Source organism: Peromyscus californicus, unplaced genomic scaffold, assembly GCF_007827085.1.
Source record: "Peromyscus californicus insignis strain IS unplaced genomic scaffold, ASM782708v3 Scaffold_12__1_contigs__length_115047231, whole genome shotgun sequence".
Taxonomy (NCBI): Eukaryota; Metazoa; Chordata; class Mammalia; order Rodentia; family Cricetidae; genus Peromyscus; species Peromyscus californicus.
This window is the reverse complement of record NW_026294413.1, coordinates 54462432-54486380: the sequence shown is the minus strand read 5'-3', so window position 1 is coordinate 54486380 and position 23949 is coordinate 54462432. Positions and strand designations below refer to the sequence as shown.

The window sequence follows — 23949 nt, the reverse complement described above, 5'->3', positions numbered from 1 at the left end:
CAACAAACCCTCCCTCCAGGGTCCCCAGACAGGTCGGCTGCTCTATCCTAAGCTTCCGCCACTGTAACATTACACCACTCGGGTTTCCCCTCCACCTAGGGCAGCAGCTCACAGCATGCCTATGGCTCCAGGGGTACGGTTCCCATTCCTGACCCCAGGAGCTGGACTTGGGCTCTGCGCTTTCTCCAGAAGGAACTACAGCCAGCAGGGAGGGATAAAAGAATCCATGCCTGGCTCAAGTCCAGTCTACTCAGGACACTCTCAGAACATCCCACGTGTTCTGGGCACACCCCAAGGATTAGACGATCTCTACCCATCAGGTGGGGCAAATTCCCAGGATACTAGATAGCAGGGCTGGGATCTCATGGGTGCAACAGTGACCTCACTGGGGGACAGGAGGGAAACCTGAGACACAGGTCACTCCTTCCCACTCAGAGCAGAGCCTCCGGTCCTGCTCCTGTCACGGGGATACTGTGCAACAGACTCTGAGCCCTCGTCTCCATTTTCTGAAGACACTATAATAAAAACAAGAAAAGGAACGGCTAGCTAGCCTCATTTTACGAATGAGGAAACCAAGGCAGAGAGCTAGGTGATGTGGCTCCAGGAATGTTCCAAACCACTCCAAATTCCTGCCTGTCCCCAGCATGCATTGCTTCTATGGTCAAGCTAAGTCACATGCAGCCACCTCCTTTGCGCCCATTGTTGGGGGGATGGGGCAACATTGGCTGTCAAAGTCACCCAAGTTCTCCCAAGTTCAAATCCAGGCAGCCCTTAGTGGACTCTGTCTATGCATGACCTGCACCAGTGTCCTCGCAGGCCAAGTACTGAGTCACTTCCCCAAAGACCTCACGGCTATTGTCTCCAACTGAACTAGAGAGAGTGCTGAATCATCACACCACCATATGGTCTCCTGAAAAAGAATTGGGGCCATACCCACTGAGGTCAGGGGCAGGAAGGGTCTCTGGAGGGATGAAAACACGGAGCTGAATCAGGATTTGTCTCAGTCCATCTTCTCCTGCTATAACAGAACAGCAGTGGTGTTTGGGGGTCACAGTGCTACATACAGCCCTGGAAGACCAAGTACATATCCCAGTATTTGGGGAGGACCCCTGCATTGTGGAAGGCAGAAGGGCAGATGCATGCAACACAGTAAATCCAGCCAAACACACTCTTGTCAGACCCTCCCCCACTCCCACGGAACCAACCTATCCCCATATCAGGGCATCAATCCATTCAGTGGGTCAGAGCACTTGTCTCAAGCCTCCCCCCTGAAGGACCTGTTTCCCAGCTGTGCTACAATAGCAATTCAATTTATTTTGGGGGTTTTTTTTTTCAGAATACATAAATTTATTACTGTGTTTCCATTGTCAAAAATGTATGTTCTTGGTCTTTCCTTCTTGCCTTTGAACAGGGCCAAAAGAGACAGACTGGCTACTTTAACAGCCTTAAAGACGATTCTAGGAATATCACCTACAGTGTGACCATTTGGACCAAATCCAGCAACCAAACCTTCATGGTTTTCCTCGATGAAGCTCAATCAGATGTCACTGGGCACAGACGCTGTGATCTTCCTGCCATTCTTGATGAGAAGTACGTCTAAAAGCATTGTCCCTCAGGGCTGTGCCCAAGTGGGCTTTCTTACACTGTTTATCATGCCACTTTGGATCCCACTGGTGACTGCAGAATGTCCTGGCAGTCCGGAGATCACAACACTTGCTCAGCTTGCAAAAGGGCAGCAGTTCAATTTCAACATGGTTTTTAAACAGGATATTCAAAATGTACCAATATTCAAAGGCTAATGCTTCCAAGAGACACAATTCGACTCCCTGCTAATAAAGTGAACTTCTGAAGCCTCCCACTGACTCAGCCAGTCTTGAGGAGTTGAATGGCTTGTAAACACTCCACTCACAAGTAAGGACAAGATGTCAAGACAAACTGGAGAAACAGCATGTTATTTTCACAAAGCATAGGTAAGCTTGGCATGCCACAGTGAAGAACAAATTTAACCCAGGAGTCCCCGTGCAAGCACCACAGAAGCCTATCAACCCATCCCGGGCAGGTTCCCGCTGTGTGCAAGAGAACAAGAATCCAGGAAGATAAGCAAGACGGAGCTGAGGCTCTGCCGGCAATGGCTGTCTGGCATGGTGCGGCTACCTTGAAAGTTTTCATTTGACTTCCAAGTTCTGCCCCCCATGGGCCTCCCGCTTTGTTCTGCTACGAAGGAAAAGTAACATAGAGCTGGTCAGGGACCTCGCCCTCTGCCAGTCGCTGGAAAACCCAGTCTCCGAGTCTGGTGGAAGCCTACTTCCACCATCCACCCAAGGCATCTCAGAGACAGCCACTGCTCTCAAGGAAGTGCATTCTGTCTAGGGACACTATGCTAATAGACATCTCAGTGCCATGAAGATGGGATGGGGTGGGATGGGGTGGGATGGGATGGGATGGGATGGGATGGGATGGGATGGGATGGGATGGGATGGGATGGGATGCCATGCGATGGGATGCGATGGGATGCGATGGGATGCGATGGGATGGGATGGGATGGGATGGGATGGGATGGACAGACTCAGGAGAGACCTCACACCTGAGGAGGGTGGCATCGCTCTGGGGCACTAGGTACAAGGCTGGGGACAGTGGGACATGGAGAAGAGTTGGCAGTCAGGGCCAGTCCCAGCAACCTAGGCTCAGCCACCTGTCTCCAATGAGCCAATTAAATAAACAAGTAATTGTGAAAAGCAGAGAAAAGGGGATCTATTCAATGTGGCCACGTTGGGAAGAGAAACACAGAGATCCAGTGGTGCCCCCATTCCATCTTCAGGGTCCTGCCGTGGGGTTCAGACTTAAACAGAAGAAGAGGAATGTAGAGGTAAGCCGTTCTAGGCCAAGTGCCCATCACTGCCCCAGCTCAGGTCTCCTGCAAGGTAGTCGACACACTGTCAGAACTGTTGAGGTCTCCCTGGAGCCAAGCTCCCCCTCCGGCTAGCACCAGCCTCCAGCCTCTTCCTTTCTCTAAGCAGGAGACTCCTGCGGGAAATCCCAGTAGCTTGGGCTGCATTGTCTCAACAGTCTGCTAGTCAAAAGGAGGGCCAGACAGGGTTCCTTAGGATATCTACATTCCTGGCAGGGACAGTTACAAGTTCATCTACCTACTAATGCACTCATCCATCAGGGACAGCGCTAAAGCTGATGATGTGAGGCCAGGCCACAAAGATAGCCCAGTCCTCTATGACCTAGTCACTGAAGTTCTAATTCAGCTGTGTAGCCTGGCAAATTACTTAACCCTCTGACCTTCAGCTGCCTCACCTGCAGAGACCTGTGTACTTCCCAAGATGAAGGAATGAGGAAATAGAAGCACACTGGTCAGCTAGTACAGTGGCCGAGGGTTCAATAAGGGTTTGTCTCTGTGGCAGTTATTTGTAAAGAGGCTGTAGTGTGTTCCCTACCTGGGAGAGAAAGAGAAAGTCACCTCTGTGAATAAGGATGCCTGGACTCTCCCCAAGATCCACTATCGAAAGGAGCTTCACCTAGCCTGAAGGAGGGTTCTCCTAGCTGGCTGCTAAAGGACTAGAAAGATGTCTGGCACACAGGACTTCATGACAGGTTTAAACAGAATCTCATTAGACTACTAAATAGAATGACAATAAACTGAACAACTTCAGGCCACAACATTCATTTCCTATGGTCTCTGCCCAAAGGAGCTGGAGGCTAGGCCACCTCTACTCCCCGATGGCCCCTGGCCACCAGTGCAGCCTCCAGAGAGGCATCTTAGGCTAAGGCTTCTTCCTCCAGCGAGTGTAGCCTCGGGCAATGATTTATCTCCTCGGTGTGTTTCCTTGTCTGTGTGAGTGAGGTTCCTCACAGCACCACCTTCTAGAAAGGCTAGAAAGAGTGAAGCCCTTTACTTTGGATCTGGCCAGCAGTGACCTAATGCCCCTGGTTTGGTTTTTGTTTTGGGGGGGAAAAAAACACACAAAAAAACCCAGATTCCTAGAAACTGCTATTTGTGCTCATTCCTTCCTTCGACACTCCTTGCTTGGAGAAGAAGGGTGTCCTTAAGATCTGCCCAGGGTGGGAGTGCATCCACCCATAAACACTGCCTGCAGACTTCAACACCCCTGAGGTACCTTTCCATTCTGCCATCCCACTCAAGAGAAGGAAAGCTAGGGCCCAGAGGAATGAGGGGATTTGCCCAGACTGTCCCGTGAGGGACGCCAACACTCCCACAGTCACTCCTCTTCCCTGTCATTTCTGAATGAAGGGACAGAGCTGCTTAAATTAATCCTGGTTATATAACAGAAGGAACTTGGACAGCTGACTAGCATGGAGGATGGGGAGCTGCCACTCCGATCAGTTTACATGGGGCTAAAAAAGTCGCAAACAAAAGGGCTCCAGGAAGCTCACTCACCTGGCCTCCTGGCTCACCTTTACTGGGTACTAAAGTTCCAGCCCAGGACTGGAGACAGTCCTTGAGTACCAAGATACACTGAGACTGCTGTGTGCTCTGTTAGGACCAAGCTCCCCTCAATGGCAAGCCTTTGGCCTTGCTCAATGCCTTCTGGAGTGTGGGGAAGTGTGGCTGCCCCAGGGTGGCAGACAGGTGAGGGTCGGGGTCAGCTGCAGGACTGGGCATAGGGAGGCCTCCCTCCCCTGTCCATGCCCCCTGTGGCCCTGGAGGACCCGGACCTCCCCACAGCCCAGAGATGGGATACAGGTGCTCTGGCCCCTGAGGTTCTCTAGGAAGGTACACCCGGTGCAAATGCTGACATGGTGGGACTCGCTTTGTCAAAGAGATGGTTCTCCAAAATGTTCTGGAAGTTAGGAGACCCAAATTCCTGTGCAGTTCGGCCACCACAGGGACACTGAACCATCATGTCACCTCTCTGGGAACCCACCAGCACAGAAGCTTGACAGGCAGATTCCTGGTGCTTCTGTTCACCATCTAGTACCACTGCAAACACAGGCCGAATGAACAAGTGGGGCTAACACTGTCTCTAAGGAGACATCTAGAACATCAAACATCAGAATCTACATAACTGGTAGCACCATCGGTAAACAAAGTGCATCAGTGTGTAGGAGTGCTGAGCTGAAGGAGGTAAGCCTCCAGCGTTAATGTACATTGGACTTATTTGCAGCTTTAAAATATCTGTATTTTTAAAAAAAGGAAAATTTTTAAGCCCACCTGGACAGGCATGGTGGTGCACACCTAAGATCCCAGCACTTGAGAAGTGAAGACAGGAAGCACATAAGCTCAAGGTCAGCCAGGGCTGTAGACGGAGACACTGTCAGAAAAAGAACCAAAGGTGTAGACGGGCGGAAAACCGGGAAAACTTGAGCCCTCGTGTGCTTGTTTTACTGCTCTATGACTGTGAAGAGACACCATGACCAAGGCAACTCATAAAAAGAAGCATTTAATTGGGGGCCTGCTTATAGTTTCGGAGGGTGGATCATCAAGGTGGGGAGCAAGGTGCAAGCAGATAAGCATGGCGCTGGAGCGGTAACTGAGACCTGACATCTCATCCTCAAGAGAGAAGCAGAAAGAGAGAGAAAGAGAGAGAGAGAGAGAGAGAGAGAGAGAGAGAGAGAGACTGGAACTGATGACAGTCTTTGACACCTCAAATCCCACCACCAGTGACACACCTCTCCCACAACAGGACCACACCTCCTCATCCTTCCCAAACAGTTCCACCAACTGGAGACCTAACATTCAAACATACATGAGCCTACGGGAGCCATATTCTCATTCAAACACACTATTCATTATTGGTGGGAATGTTAGAAGGACACTCAGGCAGTTCTTCTAAAAGTTAAAAGCAGAATTTCCAAGGATCCAGCAATTCCACTTGTGGGGATACACCTAGGAGAAAGGAAAGCAGGCTCTCGAGGTATTTGGAGGGGCAGAAAGGGTCCTGTTGTCCATCACAGACAAAGATAATGTGATCTTAGCCATACAATGGAATACTTTCTAGCCTTCAAAAGGGTCATTATGGATGAACCTGGAAGGCATGTTGACTGAAATAAGCCAATTGCAAAATGGCAGACATAACAAGATTCTGGTTACATCAGGCAGGAATGGCATTCAAAGAGACAGGGAGCAGAATGAAGGCTGTTGGGTCTGGGGGCAGGGGAATAGCAGCTTGTTATTTAAGGGATGGGTTTTAGTTTTGCAAGATGAAAAGAAGTCTGAGTCTGGCTCTGTCTGGCCACGTCACAAAGGAGAAGTGTTGGACACCACCAAAGGTGGAAAGGGCAAGAGGTGGCTCAGTTGGTAACGTGCTTGCCAAACAAGCCTGAGGACCCAAACCCAGTCCCCACAACCCACGCTGAAGCCAGGCACAGAGGCACTGGAGATGGAGATACGTGGATCCCTGGAACTCTCTGCCTGCCAGCCTAGCCGTTCCGGATAAAGAGAGACCCTCTCTCAAAAGACAAGGTCAAGGCCTGGAGAGATGGCTCAGCAGTTAAGAGCACTTGCTTGCTGTTCTTGTAAAAGACCTGGGTTCAGTTCCCAGTATTTGCAAGTGGCTTACATCGGCCACTCCAGTTCTAGGATACCCAATGCCCTCTTCTGAACTCTGTGGGCACCAGGCACACATGTGGTACATAGACATACATGCAGGCAAAACACTCACACATGTTATACACACACACACACACACACACACACACACACACACACACACACACACACACATCAATGTAATTTAAAAATTTAAAAAAGAAAAAAAGATGGGCAGCTCCTGAGGAACAACATTCAAGGTTGATCTCTGGTCTTCCCACACATGCACCACCACCACCCCCACACACATACACACACAAATTTTTTTAAAGTTTTTAAAAGGGCAAAACAACATATTTTATGTATATTCAGCCTCAATTTCAAAAAGATTTAACCTACAGTTGGCTCCAAGGATGTATCTCAAGAGTCTGGATTCAGAATTCCCTGAGGTGTCCTGCAGGCCCACCTTCCGGGAGCTAGGTGTCTGTCTGTCTGTCTGTCTGCAGGGTCAGCCCCCCAAACACAGCACTGTCCCTAGCCAAGCACATGGAGGAAGCATCTGAAAGGCCAAGGCCAGGGACTCTCGGGCTTCCAAAAAGAAAGACAAAATGCTCAGGCCACAAAACTCCTTCCCATGGGCCAACTCGGCTGGATGACGCAGCACTTCTTCCCCAGCATGTGCCAGCCGCTTGCCACCCCAAAAGACACCCTCCCAGAACACACCCCAGCTGTTTAGGCACCAGGGAACTGACCAGGTGGGTGACAAGGCTGGTGGCCCTAAGACACAGCCCTCGGCATTGATACCAAGGAAGGGGGGGGTGTGGAGCGGGACTCAGTGGGTACAGCTCAGCTGAAATCCACACTGGACTGGGAGACTGGCACCCTGTGCATGCCTCCAAATTGGGTGCGGCCCTGCCAGCTTCTACAGGGCTGGCTTCCACACCCTTCACACTGCCGCACCTTCTAAAGTGTGCCCAGTGATTAGCCCATTAAACAAAGGAAGAAAGCAGCATTCACATTAATCCTGTCGCCAGGCTTCGCTTGCTCATTCCTCTACTTGTAATTATATCAGGTGATGCATCTGTGTGTCTGTCTCCTGTAAGAATCACCCACTGTTGCTCCCTGGGCCTCACTGAAACATTTTAACAATGGCCAAGGAGTCGGGGGCCAACATGGTTCCACTTGCATGCACAAAGCAGGGCCTGAAGCCGTCCCGCAGACTATCTACTGTGAATCTGTGTGCCTCTGGAGGCTGGGACACAACACACAGGAAAAATGATCAAGGCCATGAGCACCAACAAAGCCGAGCCCCAGAGTTCAGGGGGTACTAGAGGTCCAAGATTTGGGGATAAATTCCTGAGGCCAGAATTCGCACAAACTCTACTATTAAATTATCTCTACAACATAAAGAGATATATGTGCAGTCAGACCAGTCATGGCTACCTGGACCAGTGTCCTTACTTCAAGTACCTTTTACCTCTTACCCAAAGAAAGTGACACCAGGTAGGAAACCCTAAGCATGACATTCAAGGGCCTCAGGAAAGGATCAATCAGAAGATTCAGGTTTCATCCTCTAGGGCCTGCTTGTTAAACTGAAGCTATGTGACATGTACAATTTATTCCTGACACTTTGGAGGGAGACAGATTTTTCTCTGGATGCAAATAAGACAGAAAGCTGGCTTCCATTATGAGTGAGAACTGAGGCTAACTAAAATCTTCTCCCTGGAAAGAAGGAACTAGGGTGTGTGAGTTACAACAAAGCTGCCCGAGAGAAGGGTTCTCATGAGTGACAGACCATGAGGGACCAGGGTGAGAGTGGGTCCAGGATGCAGAGGTCCCCAGCAGGGAAAAATGGCATGCTGTTCTGCCAGAGAGATCTTCCTATAAGCTACCCATTAGTACACTTCTGTGGGGAGCAGCCAGCAAGGTGTGTAGGGTTCTGGCCTTTGAGATAGTTACGATCTAGTAGCGGAGAAAAAGGAAATCCCAAATCCCTCACATAATTTCCAAACTCTGAATGTCCTAACTAGGCGGTGCTAGGAGATCAGATGCAGGGGACCTGATTTAGATTTGGGAGTGATGGCAATATGGACACCAAGGCTGAGGACGGCGAAGCTGGTGATGTGTAGGAGAAAGTTGCTTGTGGCTCAGGAGACAGCTCAGTCACTGGAAAAGTACCCGCAAAAGACCTGAGTCAGCTGTGCAGAATCCACACTGAAAACAAGCCAGCCACAGTGGCTCCCTCTTGCAATCCCAGCACCCGGGCAGGGAAGAGAAGTAGACCTGGGGCTGGCTTGCCTAACAGCCTAGCCCGGTGAGAGTCTGTCTCAAAACGGCAGGGTGGCACCGGCCCTTCATTCCAGCACTCACGATGTAGAGACAAGCAGATCTCTGTGAGTTCTAGGCCAGTCTGGGCTACACATATGAGACCCTGACTCAAAACAGCAACAATGCCAAGGCTGGAGAAGGTGAAGCTGGAGATGGGTATGAAACACCAGAGGGTGGACAGTAAGTACCCCAGGAATAATGGCTAGCATTGTCCTCCGGCCTCTAGAAACACACATATGTGCGCACACACATATACACACAGGAAAGGAAAGAAGGGGACTTGGGCACATGGGACTGTGGAATGGGAATGTGGGTGAGTGACTGCGGGGACTGCTGTCGCCTAAACCTACTAAGTGTGGGGAGCCCAAGCTGAACCCAAACATGCAACATAGGAAGGCATTTATCCTCTGCGCTGTGTTTCTGTTTGGTTCTGACCTTGGCCTTGAATTCAGGGAAGGAAAGACATCATCGAGTGAATGAAGTAGGAGATGGTTCTTTGCTGTGAAAATCCCCAGGATGTGCAGCCACCACCCCCACCCCACCCTCAGAGAGGCGATGCTAAAGGGGGGCCTTGAGCTCATCTACTCTATCATTCCTACACTGCTCCCCACGAATGCCCAGCCAACCCTATCTGTGCTGCTGGCAGCACTAAATGACCTTTGATCATGCCAGCTGACCCCTGGATGACTCAGCTTCCTGGTGATGAACTTGTGAAAGGTCTCCAGCAGGCTAGAGTCGGGAGTGCTATAAACAGAGCCCTCCAGAAACATCTGGGACATTCTCCCCTAGGTTCCAGGGCGGGGCTGGAGTCATCCAACATTCTGGAGCTGCCTGATGAAGGCTCTGCAGTCCTGAAGGGTTGTTGGTGATTTCATGTTGACAAAATAAACTATAATTTGGAGGCGGGCACTTTGGAATTCAGGGACAAGGCAGGCCCCAAAATGGGATGTGCGCAGCTGGCTCCCCTCCCAGAATGCACTGCAAGCAATTCTCCCTCCCAGCTTTCTTCTCAAGGCAGAACTGCTCTGGCTGGGAGTCTACAGAGCACCTAGAAGTCACACTGTCCCGAGGAACAGAGGCCATGAGTCGGAGTCACACTTGCTGCGTAGTAAATATACCCCTGGTCAAAGTAAACATGGGCCTCACTTCTCCTGCTTGGGGTCCCTGCCTCTGGGATGAAAAAAAAAAAAATCACTCCCCTGTGCTTCCTGGTCCCTTCTCTGGCTGCTCTGAGATCAGACATCTGCTCTCAATTGTGCAGCAGCTTCTGGGGACGGCCCATCTTTACAGTAACTTTTGATTTCCGGGGTCTGAAAGAGAATTTCAGGCTTAGGGCGTCCCTGTCATAAAATGCAAAGAGCAAGCTCTGGGACATGCCACCATACTGACCGATGCCTGCTCACAAGCCTTAGAGAGGAACTCTACATTTGAGGGTCCACGGAGCCCACCACTATCTGTGGTCATGGAGCTATGCACCCCATAATAGCACATGGCATTTTCAACTTCAACTCCAATCCAGAACTGGAAAGGGTCTGCCGGAAGTAAAGAAGTAGCTAAGAGTTAATCCAACTCGCAGACTGTGAGCGTTGATCTATTTATAATTAAAGGCCATTTGTGAGCTGACGTCTTCAGACCTCTAAGATGCATTTGTCAGTCTTCAATAAGTCTGGAAGTGGGTTCGTTGAACCCTTCTCCTTTCCTGGCATGTACAAGTGCTTAGAACTCGGATGTTTCTGGAAAAGCTATGAGACCAAAGGGGGGGAAAAATAGTTTGATGTACAGCTTCATTAAGGAGGGTGCTCCAGGGCTGCAGGAGGGCTCCGCAAATAAAGCGCTTGCCGCACAAGTGTGAGGACCAGAGTTCAGATCCCCAGAACCTTACCTAAATGCCCGACAGATTCGGTGGCCCACCTATAACCTCAGCACATGGGAGGTGGAGGCAGCCGTCCCCTGGAACAAACTGGCTAGCTAGACTAGATGAATCAATCAGTAAGCTCTGGTGGAGGGGGGGGGATCAACTGAGAGACCCTGCCTCAATATACACGGAGGAGAGTAATTGAGAAAGACACCTGACATCAAGCGAGTCTCCGTAAAAACACACTCAGATCTGGCATACACATATGCGTGCCCACATACGTGCAAACGTGCATACGTACACTGCAGACCACACACATGCACAAGGAGGGGTGAGGGCGACAGAGACTCCCTTGGGTACTTCCTTGCGCTCTACTTCAGACTAAATCTTGTCTACTGTTTCTTCTGAGTGACTATCCAGCACAGAAAAGGGTCCATCCCCAAGCAGAGCACCCAGGAAACAGAGCCACCCATGCCGCCTCCTGTGCCAGGGTGGTGTGGTCAGTAGGTCCATGCACGTGTTGCTCGATTTGCCTCCAGGAGCAATGGGACTCAGTTTCCATCAAGTGGCCGTTTCAGGAGCCCCTCTCTAACCCAGGACTGGTCAGCAGGAGCAGAGAGTCCTCATGCACGGGGCTCCCGTGGCCATCTGCACTGAACAGAAGGAAAGCTAGCAGAGAAGTATGCCCAGGCACACCTTCACCTTCCCACGAGGAAACACATGTGAGTTCCGGCCTCCAAAGCAAGTGTCCTTGCATCTTTACTGTCCCTTCTCAAGTTTCTCTCGTCCCCTTGCTGGGGCAGTAAGGGGCACTTAGGCAAACCCTAACTTCATGGCCACTCCTGCTTTCCATTAATTCTGGCCCAGTTCTGAAAAGCAATGCCTCTGACCCAGCACTGTTTCCTTTTCCCTACCTCTGTCCCCACCTTCCCCCTGCTCCGGCAGTGAACGTTCTCACCCCTGGACCAGGCTGGTCTCTGCAAGCTCATGAGCCAGCTGATCCAGGGGTCTCCCTCCCCATGACCTCCCCAGACTCATTTGTCGGGTGCTGCAGAGGACAGACTCTCAAAATTAGAATGAGGGTGTGCAATCCTAAATCCATAGAGGGCCCCCAAGCAACAGCCCTGTGCATTCTGATGGTCACCTCCTCTTGCCCTGGGTCCCAGGGGAAGACAGCAGCAGGCAGCTGAAGACACCACAGGGTAAGAGGTCAAAGGCCAAGGCCACAGCCACAGGGAATCCCACTGTCCTACACGAACTCAGGGCTAGCTTTACCCCTTTCCCTAGGAGCCCGGTTTAACAATAAATAGCATGATGGAGCAACCTGCATACAGCTTTAAAGCTGTGCTCCCGGGCTAAGGAGGTGGCTCCCTGAAAAGCCACTTGTCACGCAAGTGAGAACCTGAGTTTTAATCCCCAGATCCCACATATAGGCAGGCACAGTACTGTGTGTAATCTCATTGCTTCTACTGCAAGACGAGGGGTGGAGACAGGACAATCTCTGGAAGCTTCTGGGCCAGCTAGCCTGGCGTGTGCAGAGGTAAACAAGAGACATGGTCTCAAGGAGAGAGGGGGGATAAGGATCAGCACCCAAAACTGTCCTCTGACCTCTGATGCCATGACACCCACACACACACTAGGACAGAAGGAAGAGAGGAAGGGAGAGAGAGGGAGGGAGAGCGGGGAGGAAGAGGAGGAAGGGAAGGAGAGAAAGATAGAAAAAACACTGTGTTCTCTGCATGGAAAGGTGCTACATCATCTCAGCACTTTGGGAAGCTGACACAGGAAGATTAAGAGTCAGAGGCTAGCCTGTGCTACAATGGGAAAGCCCATTTCAAATAAGAAAACAACAACAGCAAAAAAAAAAAAAAAAAAAAAGTTGGGCTCCTGTCAGAACTGGCTGCATCATCTTCTAAGATGCAAGGGGACCAAACGGAAGACAGGTCAAGCATGGCCCCTCTTCCCAATTGCAGATAAGAAGTGTGCAGCCCTGGTGGACAAAGGAATTCTAACACAGCTCAGAGAAATGACCTTCCCAACACTGATGCTCCTTAATGGCAAGACCGAGGATTAAATACATAAGGCTGTCCCCTGGCTTGATGGCTACAATAAGCAGGACATGCACACACCTCTTCTGAGCCCCTGCCGACAGGGTCATCTCAGAAGCACCCTTCCCGTCCATCCCAGGGGATAAGAACCATCGGCACGCTGAAATACAGGACCAGGGGTGCTTTTCCTGGCAGCAGCTTGCAGCATCTGCCCCATTCTCCTTTCTCCTTCTCTCTCTCCAGCTTGAATGTACCACCTAACCCTATTCGGCCTCGCCATTGGCCAAACAGCTTTATTTATCAACCAATCAGAGCAACACATTCACAGCATACAGAAAGACATCCCACAGCACAGGGGCTTCCTCCAGCCACGGCACGCACCATCTACTACGTGGACAGCCAGACCTCAGGGTTCTGGAACTGGACTCTGCCCGGCCATGTCTGTGATGGACCCAGGAGCTCATCAGACACAGGAAGTGCCGTCGGCAACAGAGGCTAAACTCGACCATCAGAGGACAGACATCTCCTAAACCCATTGTGCAGCTGCTGCCTCCAGCAGGCTGGGATTTCTCCCAATTTCAACACATTTTATTTTCTCTGCAAAGACGACACCGGTTTAAGGCTGTGGCCCCTGAGTGACTAAGCTACAGCATCCTGGGCAGTCTGGGATTACAGGCACAGTGGGGGGATGTTTTCAAAGGCACCTCTGTGAGCCAGGGTGTGCGGCTAGAGTGACTAAAGATCGTAGGGTGGGAGCAGTCAGGACTGACCATCACTAGTCAACAGTATCCCCAAAGGAGGCCAGGTAACATTGGTCTAAACTCCAGACGTTCAAGAAAGCAGCAGTCTGGCCACTCCAGAACCCGACAATTCCCACCTCATCCTTCTAGGCCAAGTGAAAGTACTGCCTTTGGGTCACCGGGTATGAAGTGTAGGAAGGCAGGGCTGCTTTTCACCACTCCCCAGGGTCTGGCACCATGGAAACCAGCTAGACGACCCATGTCAGGGAGCCAACCTTACCCTTACAGCAGGATCCCAGCTTGACTATCATAAACACTATGGGCAGCCCCGGCATAGAACCTTCCCTATGGAAAACTGTGGTGCCTAGGATCCTGGTCACGGTGTCTCAGAGCAGATGTGACACGCATCTGGAGCTATCACACTTCTGACTTCAGGTGGATAAATCTTGAGGGCTCTGAGGTCAGGTGCACAGGAGCAGCTATGGAGGGCGGTCTCTGCAGAATGGACAGCACAGGAATTCATTCCCCAAATGCTTCCTAACACCTGTGGTGTTTCATTCAGGACATGGAAATGTCTAAAGATCAACAGAACACAAGCCCCGCCTACTGGAAGCTGATATTCTTCCGCAAGTAATAAAGAATGCCGTAACTGCAAATAAAATTTAAATATTACGAACAAACAAATGGTAAGTGTGTTAGAAGGAAAAGAGAAAAACAGAAAAGAGAGGAGAGATAAGGAGTCCAGGAAGACAAGTCCAAACACCCTAAAGCCTGGCAGCAGGGAGGGAGGAACACATTAAAGAGACCTTGGACTTGGAGATACACAAGTCTTCCGTTTATACAAGCAGGAGCCAGGAAAAAGCTGAAGATGTCATATACCAAGGAGTTAGGAATAGGCTCTCAGAAGGGCACTGAGGCGAGGCAAAGGGAGGCTAAACCAACAGGTCATAATGTCCAGACATGCTGTGTCCAGGGGTGGCTATAGGGGGCACCAAAAAGAGATACATGATGTCATCGAGACCAGTGGGGCTTCAGCTCCCGAGTGCCTGGACTGGAGACTGGGAGAGAAAGGGATGGCGGAGTTACCAGGCCCGATGGAATCTAAGACCCAAACACTCCCTGTGAGCTTGGGAGACTGAGGTGTGCAGGGCAAGTACCCAAGGCCCAGGAGGGAGCCAGCTGCAAAACCCAAGATCACTAACAGTATCCAAAGAGTGGTGGGTGCGAAAGTCCAGGGGAGCCATGTGCCCGGCCTGTGATCCCAGCCCCCAGGGGGTTTAGGCAGGAGGATCAGGAGTCCCGTGGTGAACACTGGCTATGAAGTGAGTCTAAAACCATCCCGGACGACAGAGACACTGTCTCAAAACAAGCCAGGTGCAGAAACTGGGAGGTGAGGAAGCAGAGGCCACAGACAACAGCCCTCTCACAACACTGGTTATTTCGGAGGAGGGAAAGGGACAACCAGGGCTTGTTTGCTTACAAGAGAAAACAGGAGGGTGGCACTTCCTGGCCCACAGGGTCCAGGTGAAAAGTTTAGGATGGGCTTGCTTATTTGAGACAACAGGGCTGGCTCCAATCAGCAGAAATGCTAAGAAGGAGCTAGGTGGATGAAGAAGGGCCTAATGACCCCGGAATGGATCAAACAAGGAAGGCAAAAATAGGTGACTACTTCATGCAGTTTACTGAGAGCCTCAGCAAGCAGGGGACGCGGCATACAGTGTCACATTTTTTTTTCTTTCAGTAACCTCACAAGGTGCGTCTGTGGTTCATAATGTCCCCCAGTCTGCAGGGAAGGGACCTGAGGTGATAGAAATTAAATCATGTGCCCTAGATGTAGCGTCAGGAGTCCTGTGGTATCTGGGTGGTTCATGAACACCACACCTCCCTGCCACTGTCAACTTCCCCTAGGGCAGCGGTTCTCAACCTGTGGGATGCGACCCCTTTGGGATGGAAAGATCCCTTCACTAGGACCGGTCACATATCAGATATCCTGCATCTGATATTTACATTATGACTCGTATGAATCAGATATTTACATTGTGATTCATAACACTAGCAAAATTAGTTATGAATATGTTGGGGGTCACCACAACCTGAGGAACTGTATTAAAGGGTCTCAGCATTAGGAAGGTTGAGAACCACTGGACTACAAGAACAAGAAACACCTGTTCCCTCACAATGAGCGCTGGAAAACTAGAGAGCTTGAAGGACACTGACCAGAAGATGAGCCTAGCCGGGGTCCTGGTTCCTTTGTAAGCTAGGAAGAGATGGATCTGTGGCAGTGTGGAAGGCAGAGGCAGTTGGGTGGTCAGAAGCAGTTGATGGGGCTTGGAAGGACCGACCCAGAGCTCAGGGCCCACAGGGTGCCAATGGGGGCAGTATTGAACTACCCAAGGGCTCAGCTGCCCAGTAGGCAGAGGAGCTTTCCAGGATGAAGTGTGAAGAAGCAAAGGCAGAGAAACAGAGGTCCTGGCAGCTGCTGCAGTAATGGACCAGGGAAGGCGGTAGACGATGAGGCAGGAATGCTCTGCGTCAGGACAAGGACCCATGGAGATGAAAGTCGGTGACCTCCAGGGTGTGAGGAATGGGAGAGTGAGACTAGAGAGAACTTGAATTTGAACCCCAGAACCCCACGCCTTTAATCCCAGCATTCGGGAGGCAGAGGCGGGCTGATCTCTGTAAATTAGAGGCTGGCTTGGTCTACATGTGAGTACAAGAAAGCCAGGACTCCACATTGAGACCTTGTCTCAGTCAATCAATCAATCAATACATGAATAAATAGGGGGTTGGGAGGGAGAGAAAACAAAGAGTACGTGAGCACACAAACTAGCTATGGAGGTGTATATTGTAATCCCAGCGATGGGAAGGCAGAGGCAGGCAGAGCCCTGGGGCCTGGCTGAATCAGCAAGTCCAGGCCAATGAGATTCACATACACATGCATGCACTTCTGTACACACACACACACACACGCACACACACACACAGTGGGCACAGGGACCTGCATTGTCCGGCCTAGCCATACCTATCCATAGAGATCTGGAGAGGAGCAGATTGCCAAATGTCCAAATCCTTGGAGGAAGGACAGTGACTATAGTCATATTACTGAAGGGGAGGAGGAGGAAGCAGGCGCATTCTTGGAGAGCATCCCCCTTGTATCATTTGCTGTCCTGAGCATTGTAAGGACCTCACCCTCTGACCACCCAAGAGAACAATGTCTTCTTTCTACAAGTGGGAAACCGGCCCAGAGAGGCTAAGAAACTATTTCAAGATTACACAGGTGAGAACTGGGGCCCATTGCCAGGAAGATAGGTGAGAGGTCCGCATACTTCCCCAACACTAACAAGAGAGATGGACTCTATATGAGGACAAGAAGCAGCAGCATTCGGTGACAGCGGAAGATGCCCACAGACATTCCCACAGGGTCCAGTGAACAGATAAGGGGAGAGGCAATCGATGGGAGGTGGGGTCAGGAAAGAGAAAGCAAGATGGGAATTAGGGTTCCCCCTCTATAGATAAGGAAGTCAGAACTGAGGAGAGCTAGGGCCTTTGCCTCAGCCTTGTAAGCCAAACACTGGGATGTGAACTCCAAGGACAGAAAAGGCCAGTTTAAGGTGAGCTTTGGGAGTCCGACCAAGACGGAGCAGGAAATAGCAAAGCCAAAACCACAGGGCTGCGGTGCTGTGGCCCTGGGCAGCACCGACCGGGCCAGACTGCTTCAGATTACAAACACCAGTGCCCCGAAAGGAAAGACTGAGTATAAAGGGAGATAGGAATGGGGTTCCAGAGAGGCCCCCCTACTGTCTTAACTAGAAGAGGGAGGGGAGGAGAGGGGGAGGAGGTGAAGGGGGAGGAGCAGGGAAGGCAGTCATCTGCAACCAAAAGGCAAAGTCCAGTAGGTCTGGTGGCTCACACCTGTAATCCCAGCACTCAGAGGCGGGATTGGCATGGTTTGTGGCTAGCCTGGGCTACCTAGTGAGTTTCATGTCTCAAAAGAAAAGGTGGGGGAGGGGTTCTGGAGAGATGACCGGGAGAGTTTGATTCTCAGCACCCATGTCAGGTGGCTCACAACCACCTCTAATTCCAACTCCCAGGGATCTGACACCTCTAGGCTCCATGGGCACTTACACTCACATGCACATACTCACACAGGAATATACACATACATGTAATTAAGAAAATCTTTAAACACACATACACACATACATACATACACACACACACACACACACACACACACACACACACACACACACACACACACACACAAAAGCCTGAGGCAAAGCAAAGTGGAATTAGAGGCCTGACATGGGTCACTTCAAAAGAGACAAAAGGATCTTTTGTCTCTTGGCCAATAAGAAGTTTGGAGAGCACACCCCCCAGCCATGAACACTTGCCCCTGTGTGACTTAAGAAACACAGCCAATTCACACACACACACACACACACACACACACACACACACACACACCACTGAGCTCCAGATGCACAGTAGGCAAGATGGCTCAGCAGATAAAGTGTTAGATGTTGCAAGTCCCGTCCCCTGAACCCACACAGAAGTGGAGGGAGAGAACTGACTCCACCAAGCTGTCCCCTGACCTCCACATGTGCACCCTACCATGACCATGCCCACATTCACACATCATGCCCGTGCACAGTAATAAAAAAGGAACAATTTTAACACCTCAAGTGCCACGCCATGTGAGAACGCTCAAGTGGCCAGGTGCCCTGGCTAGTCTTACATCACCTTACACAGGCTAGAGTCATCTGAAGGGAGGGAACCTCAACTGAGAAAAAGCCCTCCGTACGATCCAGCTGTTAGGTATTGTCTTAATTAGTGATCGACGGGGGGTGGGCCCCGCCGGTCCAGCCCGTGGTGGGTGATGCCATCCCTGAGCTGGTGGTCCTGAGTTCTATAAGAAAGCAGGCCGAGCAAGCCAGTAAGCAGCACTCCTCCATAGCCTCTGCGTCAGCTCTTGCCTCCAGGTTCCTGCCCTGTTTTAAGTGCCTGTCCTGACTTCCTTCAATGGTGAGCAGTATTATGGAAGTGTAAGCCAAACAAACCCTTTCCTCTCCACATTTCTTTGGTCATGGTGTTCGATCACAGCAATAGTAACCCTAACTAAGAAACCCGGCATGGTGGTGCACACCTTTAATCCCGGCACTCGGGAGACAGAGTCAGGCCGATCTCTGTGAGTTTGAGGCCAGCCTGAGCTATACAGTGAGTCTCAGGCCAGGCAGGGCTACATAGAGAGACTGTCTAAATAAATTAACTAAAGTTTATGTATCAGTTTTAAAAATTAATTTAAGCCGGGTGGTGGTGGCGCACGCCTTTAATCCCAGCACTCGGGAGGCAGAGGCAGGCGGATCTCTGTGAGTTCAAGGCCAGCCTGGTCTACACAGCGAGTTCCAGGGAAGGCGCAAAGCTACACAGAGAAACCCTGTCTCAAAAAACAAACAAAAATTAATTTAAAAATAATTAATTTTCTTTTTAATGCCGAGTCCCCTTTGCTACTCACTGTTGCTCTGGGTGCTGTCCTCCAACCTTTGTGCCCCACCCAGGCTGTCCCTCCACTCCTGGACAGGGGAAATGAATGTGGGGGGGGGGGGTCAAGGTGCAACTTTGCAATGGGATGCAGGCAGCAGATACGATCATCAGCGTACACTGGGGTGTCATGGAAGAAGGAAAGAGCTGTAGTTGAAGAGAAGCCTGAACCCTGTGTTTGACTCCATGTCTGCTCCTAACCCACCTGTCCAAAAAGTGCTTTTCAGTGAAGGGCGGGGAAGAGAAGACAGAGCGAGAAGGGAGAGTCCCATCATTTTGCTCCAGGGAATAGAGTAATTTGGGACTTCATGGCCTCTTGAAGTTGAACTGGTATCACCTGTCCTACACTTTGTTCTAAAGCATGAGGAAGTGGGGGGTGGGGGTGGGGGGCTCTGGCAGCTGCTAGCATTCTCTGCCAATCAACCGGAAAAACTCAAGAGCTGTGGGGTGTCCCAGAAGGCAGGCTAGGTTGTGGCGATGCCTAGGCCATCCCCTACAAGATACCCATCAGGACCACCTGAGGAGCTGTTCCCTGCATGGAGGACAGAGGGCTCACCCAGGAAGAGAGAGAGCAGGGCTTTCCCTGACAAGCCACTCAAGAAGGGCTGTGAAAGGGTCAGCGGAAGTTCCCCACTTCAAATCTTTCCTGTTTCCTTTCTTCCCTGTGCTTACCAAGCTGACTTGCATGGTCTCTGCCTAATCTGGATGGAATTTCCTCCTCCACCCACCTGGCATGCGCCCTACAGTCTTGAACACTTCTGAGCATGGGCTCTTGCTTCCACCTCACAGGCCAGTCTAAGCCACCCTACCACTTGCCACCCAGTTAGAGGCTCCTGGGAAAATGCTGCAAGCCCAGGGTAGAGAGAAGCCACAGTTGGGTAGGAGCCTGCAGACACCCAGGCATCCTACATCCCTGACTTGGTACCCCTCTACTGGTTGTTATACTCATGGGAGCACTCAGAGGCCCCACCAGTCTGTCTTTAAATGAAGCATTCCCATCTGCCACGGGCTATAAAGACCAAGAGAAAAAGAGGTTGGAAAAACTGATGCAAAGGCTTCCCAATAGGGACTTAAATAACCTCAGGCTATTGCTGCCGATTATGGACCATCAGATGCTATGATGCTCATCCTTTGTTTGGAAATGGAGTTTTGCTACGTAGCTCAGGCTGGTCTTGAACTCACACTATGAATTCAGGCTGACCTCAAATTCTCCATCTTTCCCGCTCAGCTCCCAAGTACTAGGATTCAATGCATGCACTATCTGGCCTGGCCAGAAGTGTTTTTTCACTATCTCTAGGGAACACGACCCAAACAGAACTTCAACAGGGTTTCTTCCTACCAAAGCCATACCTGCTTATATGCCATGCTGTCACCAACCTGTCTTTCAAATGCTCGGCCCACTGGTGAATCGAAAAACCCACAGTTTGAAAAACCCTGGACATTAAGGTGGCATTGGGAGCGGGACAGAATCTCACGAGAAGGCCACTTCAGCATTAGAACAGTAGACATCCACAAGTCCTCTTACTATACTTGAGACCACAAAACCAAGGAGCTCAGCAGGCTTAGGGCTGCAGAGGACCTGCCCTGGGTTCCACAGCTCACACATCCTAGGATAGCAAGTCTGAAAAAAGCAGGCTGACTCAACACTCACACTTAACAATGACAAGCTCAAAGCGAGAAAAGGAATGCCTTTTCAAAAATCAAACTTTGTTTTCTTTCCAAGACATGACTTACATGCATTTGGGTTCAGTGGTGATAATTAAAAGGACAACAGGTGTGCCATGGATGGGGGACAAGTTAAAGGCGAAGGGAGTGTGCCCATTTTCCCCACCATAAAACGAAGGCACGCATCAGTGCTCAGGGCAGAGAGCAAGTGAGCTGAAGAGCTGCCAACCCAACCCAGGTCTCCTGACTCCATTACTCAGTCTTCATCATCCAAAATATTGAAGAGGGACGCAGCTGTGGTCTTCCCCACGCGACACATTTCCATGACCGGGGCCTAGTTATGTCCCCGTCACCTCGGGCTAGCCACAGACAGCTGTGATGATCTGGACAGACACTGGCCCACCTGCTGCCTGCTTGGAGTCATACAGCTTGTGCCACTTAACCTCTGTCTTTTTTTTTTTTCTGTCTTTGCTGAAAACTAGAAAGAAAGAAAAAAAAATCCTTGCTACCCCAAGAAAGCTGCAGGAGAACACAAAAGGAACTTCACACCCAAGCCTGTGAGACTGAGACCTGCAGAGCCCCAGGGTCACTACCCACAGCCAGGATCAGAATCTGAGACCTAGGAGAACTTGATGACTGGTAATGAAAAACTTCATTGTGTAAGCAAGTGTATAAGGTGCAAACATAACTTTTGACAGTCAATGCAGGTACACACACACACACACACACACACACACACACACACGTGCTCACAAACATGCTCACAACTCACACTCACAAATACACATGCTCTCTCACACACACAGCTCACACACACATTCATACACACAATTCACATAAGTTCGCTTTCTCTTAAACACATTCACACACACTCACATGTTCACAGTTCACACAAGCACACACATGTTCACAGTTCACACAAAACACAGGCTTTCTCTCACACACATTCACACACACACACACACACACACACACACATACACACACACACACCCTATGTTTATACCCTATGTTTGTCCATCCACAGATGAGAACTTTCTGGAAGACTCAAGCACACAGATGAAGGTCTGAATCCAGACAGGCAGGGCAAAGTGTGGGAGAACAAAACACACAGCGCATTACTTACACAGAGGAGACAAAAGCCTTGACTGTCAAACAAACCAAAAGGCATCAATAATTGCTTCTAACCTCCAAAGGAAGCTAAAGTGATCCTTGAGCCAGAATTCAGGGCAAACGAGGCACCAGGCCTCCCAGGTGGAAGGGCTCTTTTGATGGAATGTCATCTCCAAGTCAATTAATAGCTCCTAACTTTCCCCCGACTCTAACCAAGACACCTTAGACTGCAGAACATGTCATCACATTTGATCTGTTCTTTCCCATACTAATGCCATCTAGTGTGTGTCCCAGGTCTCTCTGAGGTGATCTGAAAATCTAAGACGTCCCCCACGATTCCCCACGAGGACAGTGGAGGGACAGAACTGATGACTAGGTCTGGCAGAGAGCTAGCTGGAAGACAGGCCTTACCTTATTATGCCCAGTGTCTGTTCTCACTGGACTTGGCCTGTCCAGCCACTGACTGCCAGCTCTGAGAAAACCCAAATATTCACACCTGCTCAGGTGGGGCCCGCAGCAGCATTTAAGGGACTGTTTTGTGTGTACAGACATGACCCCTTGCCTTACAAAACAACTGTCACTTAGTGAGGACAAGTTCCCCCAAAGCATACTGGAGGGGCAGCTCAGAATTCAAGCATCTAAGACTGGGAGCAAGCTCCTCTGCTCCCATCCCTCGTGCCTCGTGTTTATTCATAGGTTAACTCTCAGAGATGTCCCCTGAGTATTAGATGAGTTCCACCCCTAAAAGTCACTACAAGTATTACTTCCTGCATCTCTCGCGGGGCCTCTCCAGGTCCAGCACAGGCAGCTCTCAGTCTAAGACTCTCACCTGTTCAAACCGCCTCTTGACAGAAGCGCATGCGAAACTACCTTGGGAAGTGACCAGGTCAAACGGGGTCTATTACACAACCCACAGCCTTATAGTTTGCCAGTCCACCTCGCAGCAAGCAAAAGACAGCAAACGACCCTGTAGGTCCCACTGCCTCCCAGTAGAATTAGGTGGGAAGGGAGGCGTCACGCGGCATGTCACCGATCCCAGATCCCTAAAGAGCTGTCCCGAGCCTGGGGACACGGCGCTGATGGCTCGTCCCCAGTCCCTAAACCACCCCAGAGCAGCAGACACGCGCCGGGGTCAGGGAGCGCGCTGCCCGGTGGAAGGGGGAGGGGGGAACGATTCACCGAGGAGCGCTGCGGTCGCTTCCCGGTGGCCAGCTCCCTAGGAAGCCTCGCACGTGCAGTGCCCGCCCGGTCAGACGGCGCAAAGCCACAGCCACCGTCGTGCACAGAGTGCTCACCACTTTGTGTCCGTCTCCCCTGCCCCCCCCCCCCCCTCCGGTGATCGCGAAGAGGACCAAAGTGTGGGGCTCCATGGCAGGATCTGGGAATACTCCCCCAGGGCATCGCGGAAGGAGCGACGCAGCACGCTCCTCCGAGCCCGGGCTGCACGCGCCCAGTCCGGGAGAGACCCCTTGGCCTGTCTCTGCACCCCGAGGGACCGGCAGCGTGGCTTCACGGCGCTGCCCTGGGGCTGGGGCTGCGCGGGATGCAAACGCGCGCGCTGCTACGGCTGCTCTCCCGGCTCCTTTCCCCCACAGTCCTCCGCGCGCCTCACCTTCACGGAGTCCAACGGGTACATGACGGAGTGCTCCAGAATCCCGGCCATCGCTCCCGCTGTCATGTGGGTGGACACCGAGGCGCTGGTCGGTAGGTTCTCGTAGTCCTCCGACCCGGCGTCCTTGCTGCCGCAGCCGCCATCGCGGCAGTCCCCATCCATCCTCCGGCCCGCAGCCTGGCTCCCCACGCCGCCTCGGTGGAGCTCCATCCGCAGCCCCGCGGGGCGCGGGAGGCGGCAGGAGGTGGGCAGGAGGGGAGGGGGAGGAAAACTTCACTTCTTAAAGTGGGAACCTCCTCCCCCGGGTTGCGGCGGCTGACGCCATGGCGGGCTGGGGTGGAGCCGAGCGGCCCGAAGCACCAATAGCTGGAGAAGAAGAGGCCGGCTGCGCCCGCGCTATTGGTGCTCCCGGCAGCGGGCACCCGCCTCCCTGTGTGACGTCGCAGCCCGCTGCACATTTCCAAGCAACCGGATGGGGGCGAGAGCCGACGTTGGGGTGTCCCGGGAAGTTGTGCTACCTAAGGAGTGGTGACCATCTGCAAGGGACAGCC

At 51.4% G+C, this 23949-nt stretch overlaps 1 protein-coding gene and 1 pseudogene across 1 annotated transcript in view; both read right to left on the bottom strand.

Moving 5' to 3' along the window:
• The window catches only part of Slc25a37 (solute carrier family 25 member 37), a 42121-nt gene extending 18385 nt beyond the window's left edge, over window positions 1-23736 (bottom strand). Inside the window, exon 1 of the mRNA XM_052732860.1 lies at window positions 23399-23736. Coding sequence (XP_052588820.1) covers window positions 23399-23608 — 210 coding nt within the window. The 5' untranslated portion in view covers window positions 23609-23736. The remainder of the gene's footprint in view (window positions 1-23398) is intronic.
• On the bottom strand, window positions 1302-20373 carry LOC128107795 (40S ribosomal protein S23-like; annotated as a pseudogene).
• Window positions 23737-23949: the final 213 nt, after the last annotated feature.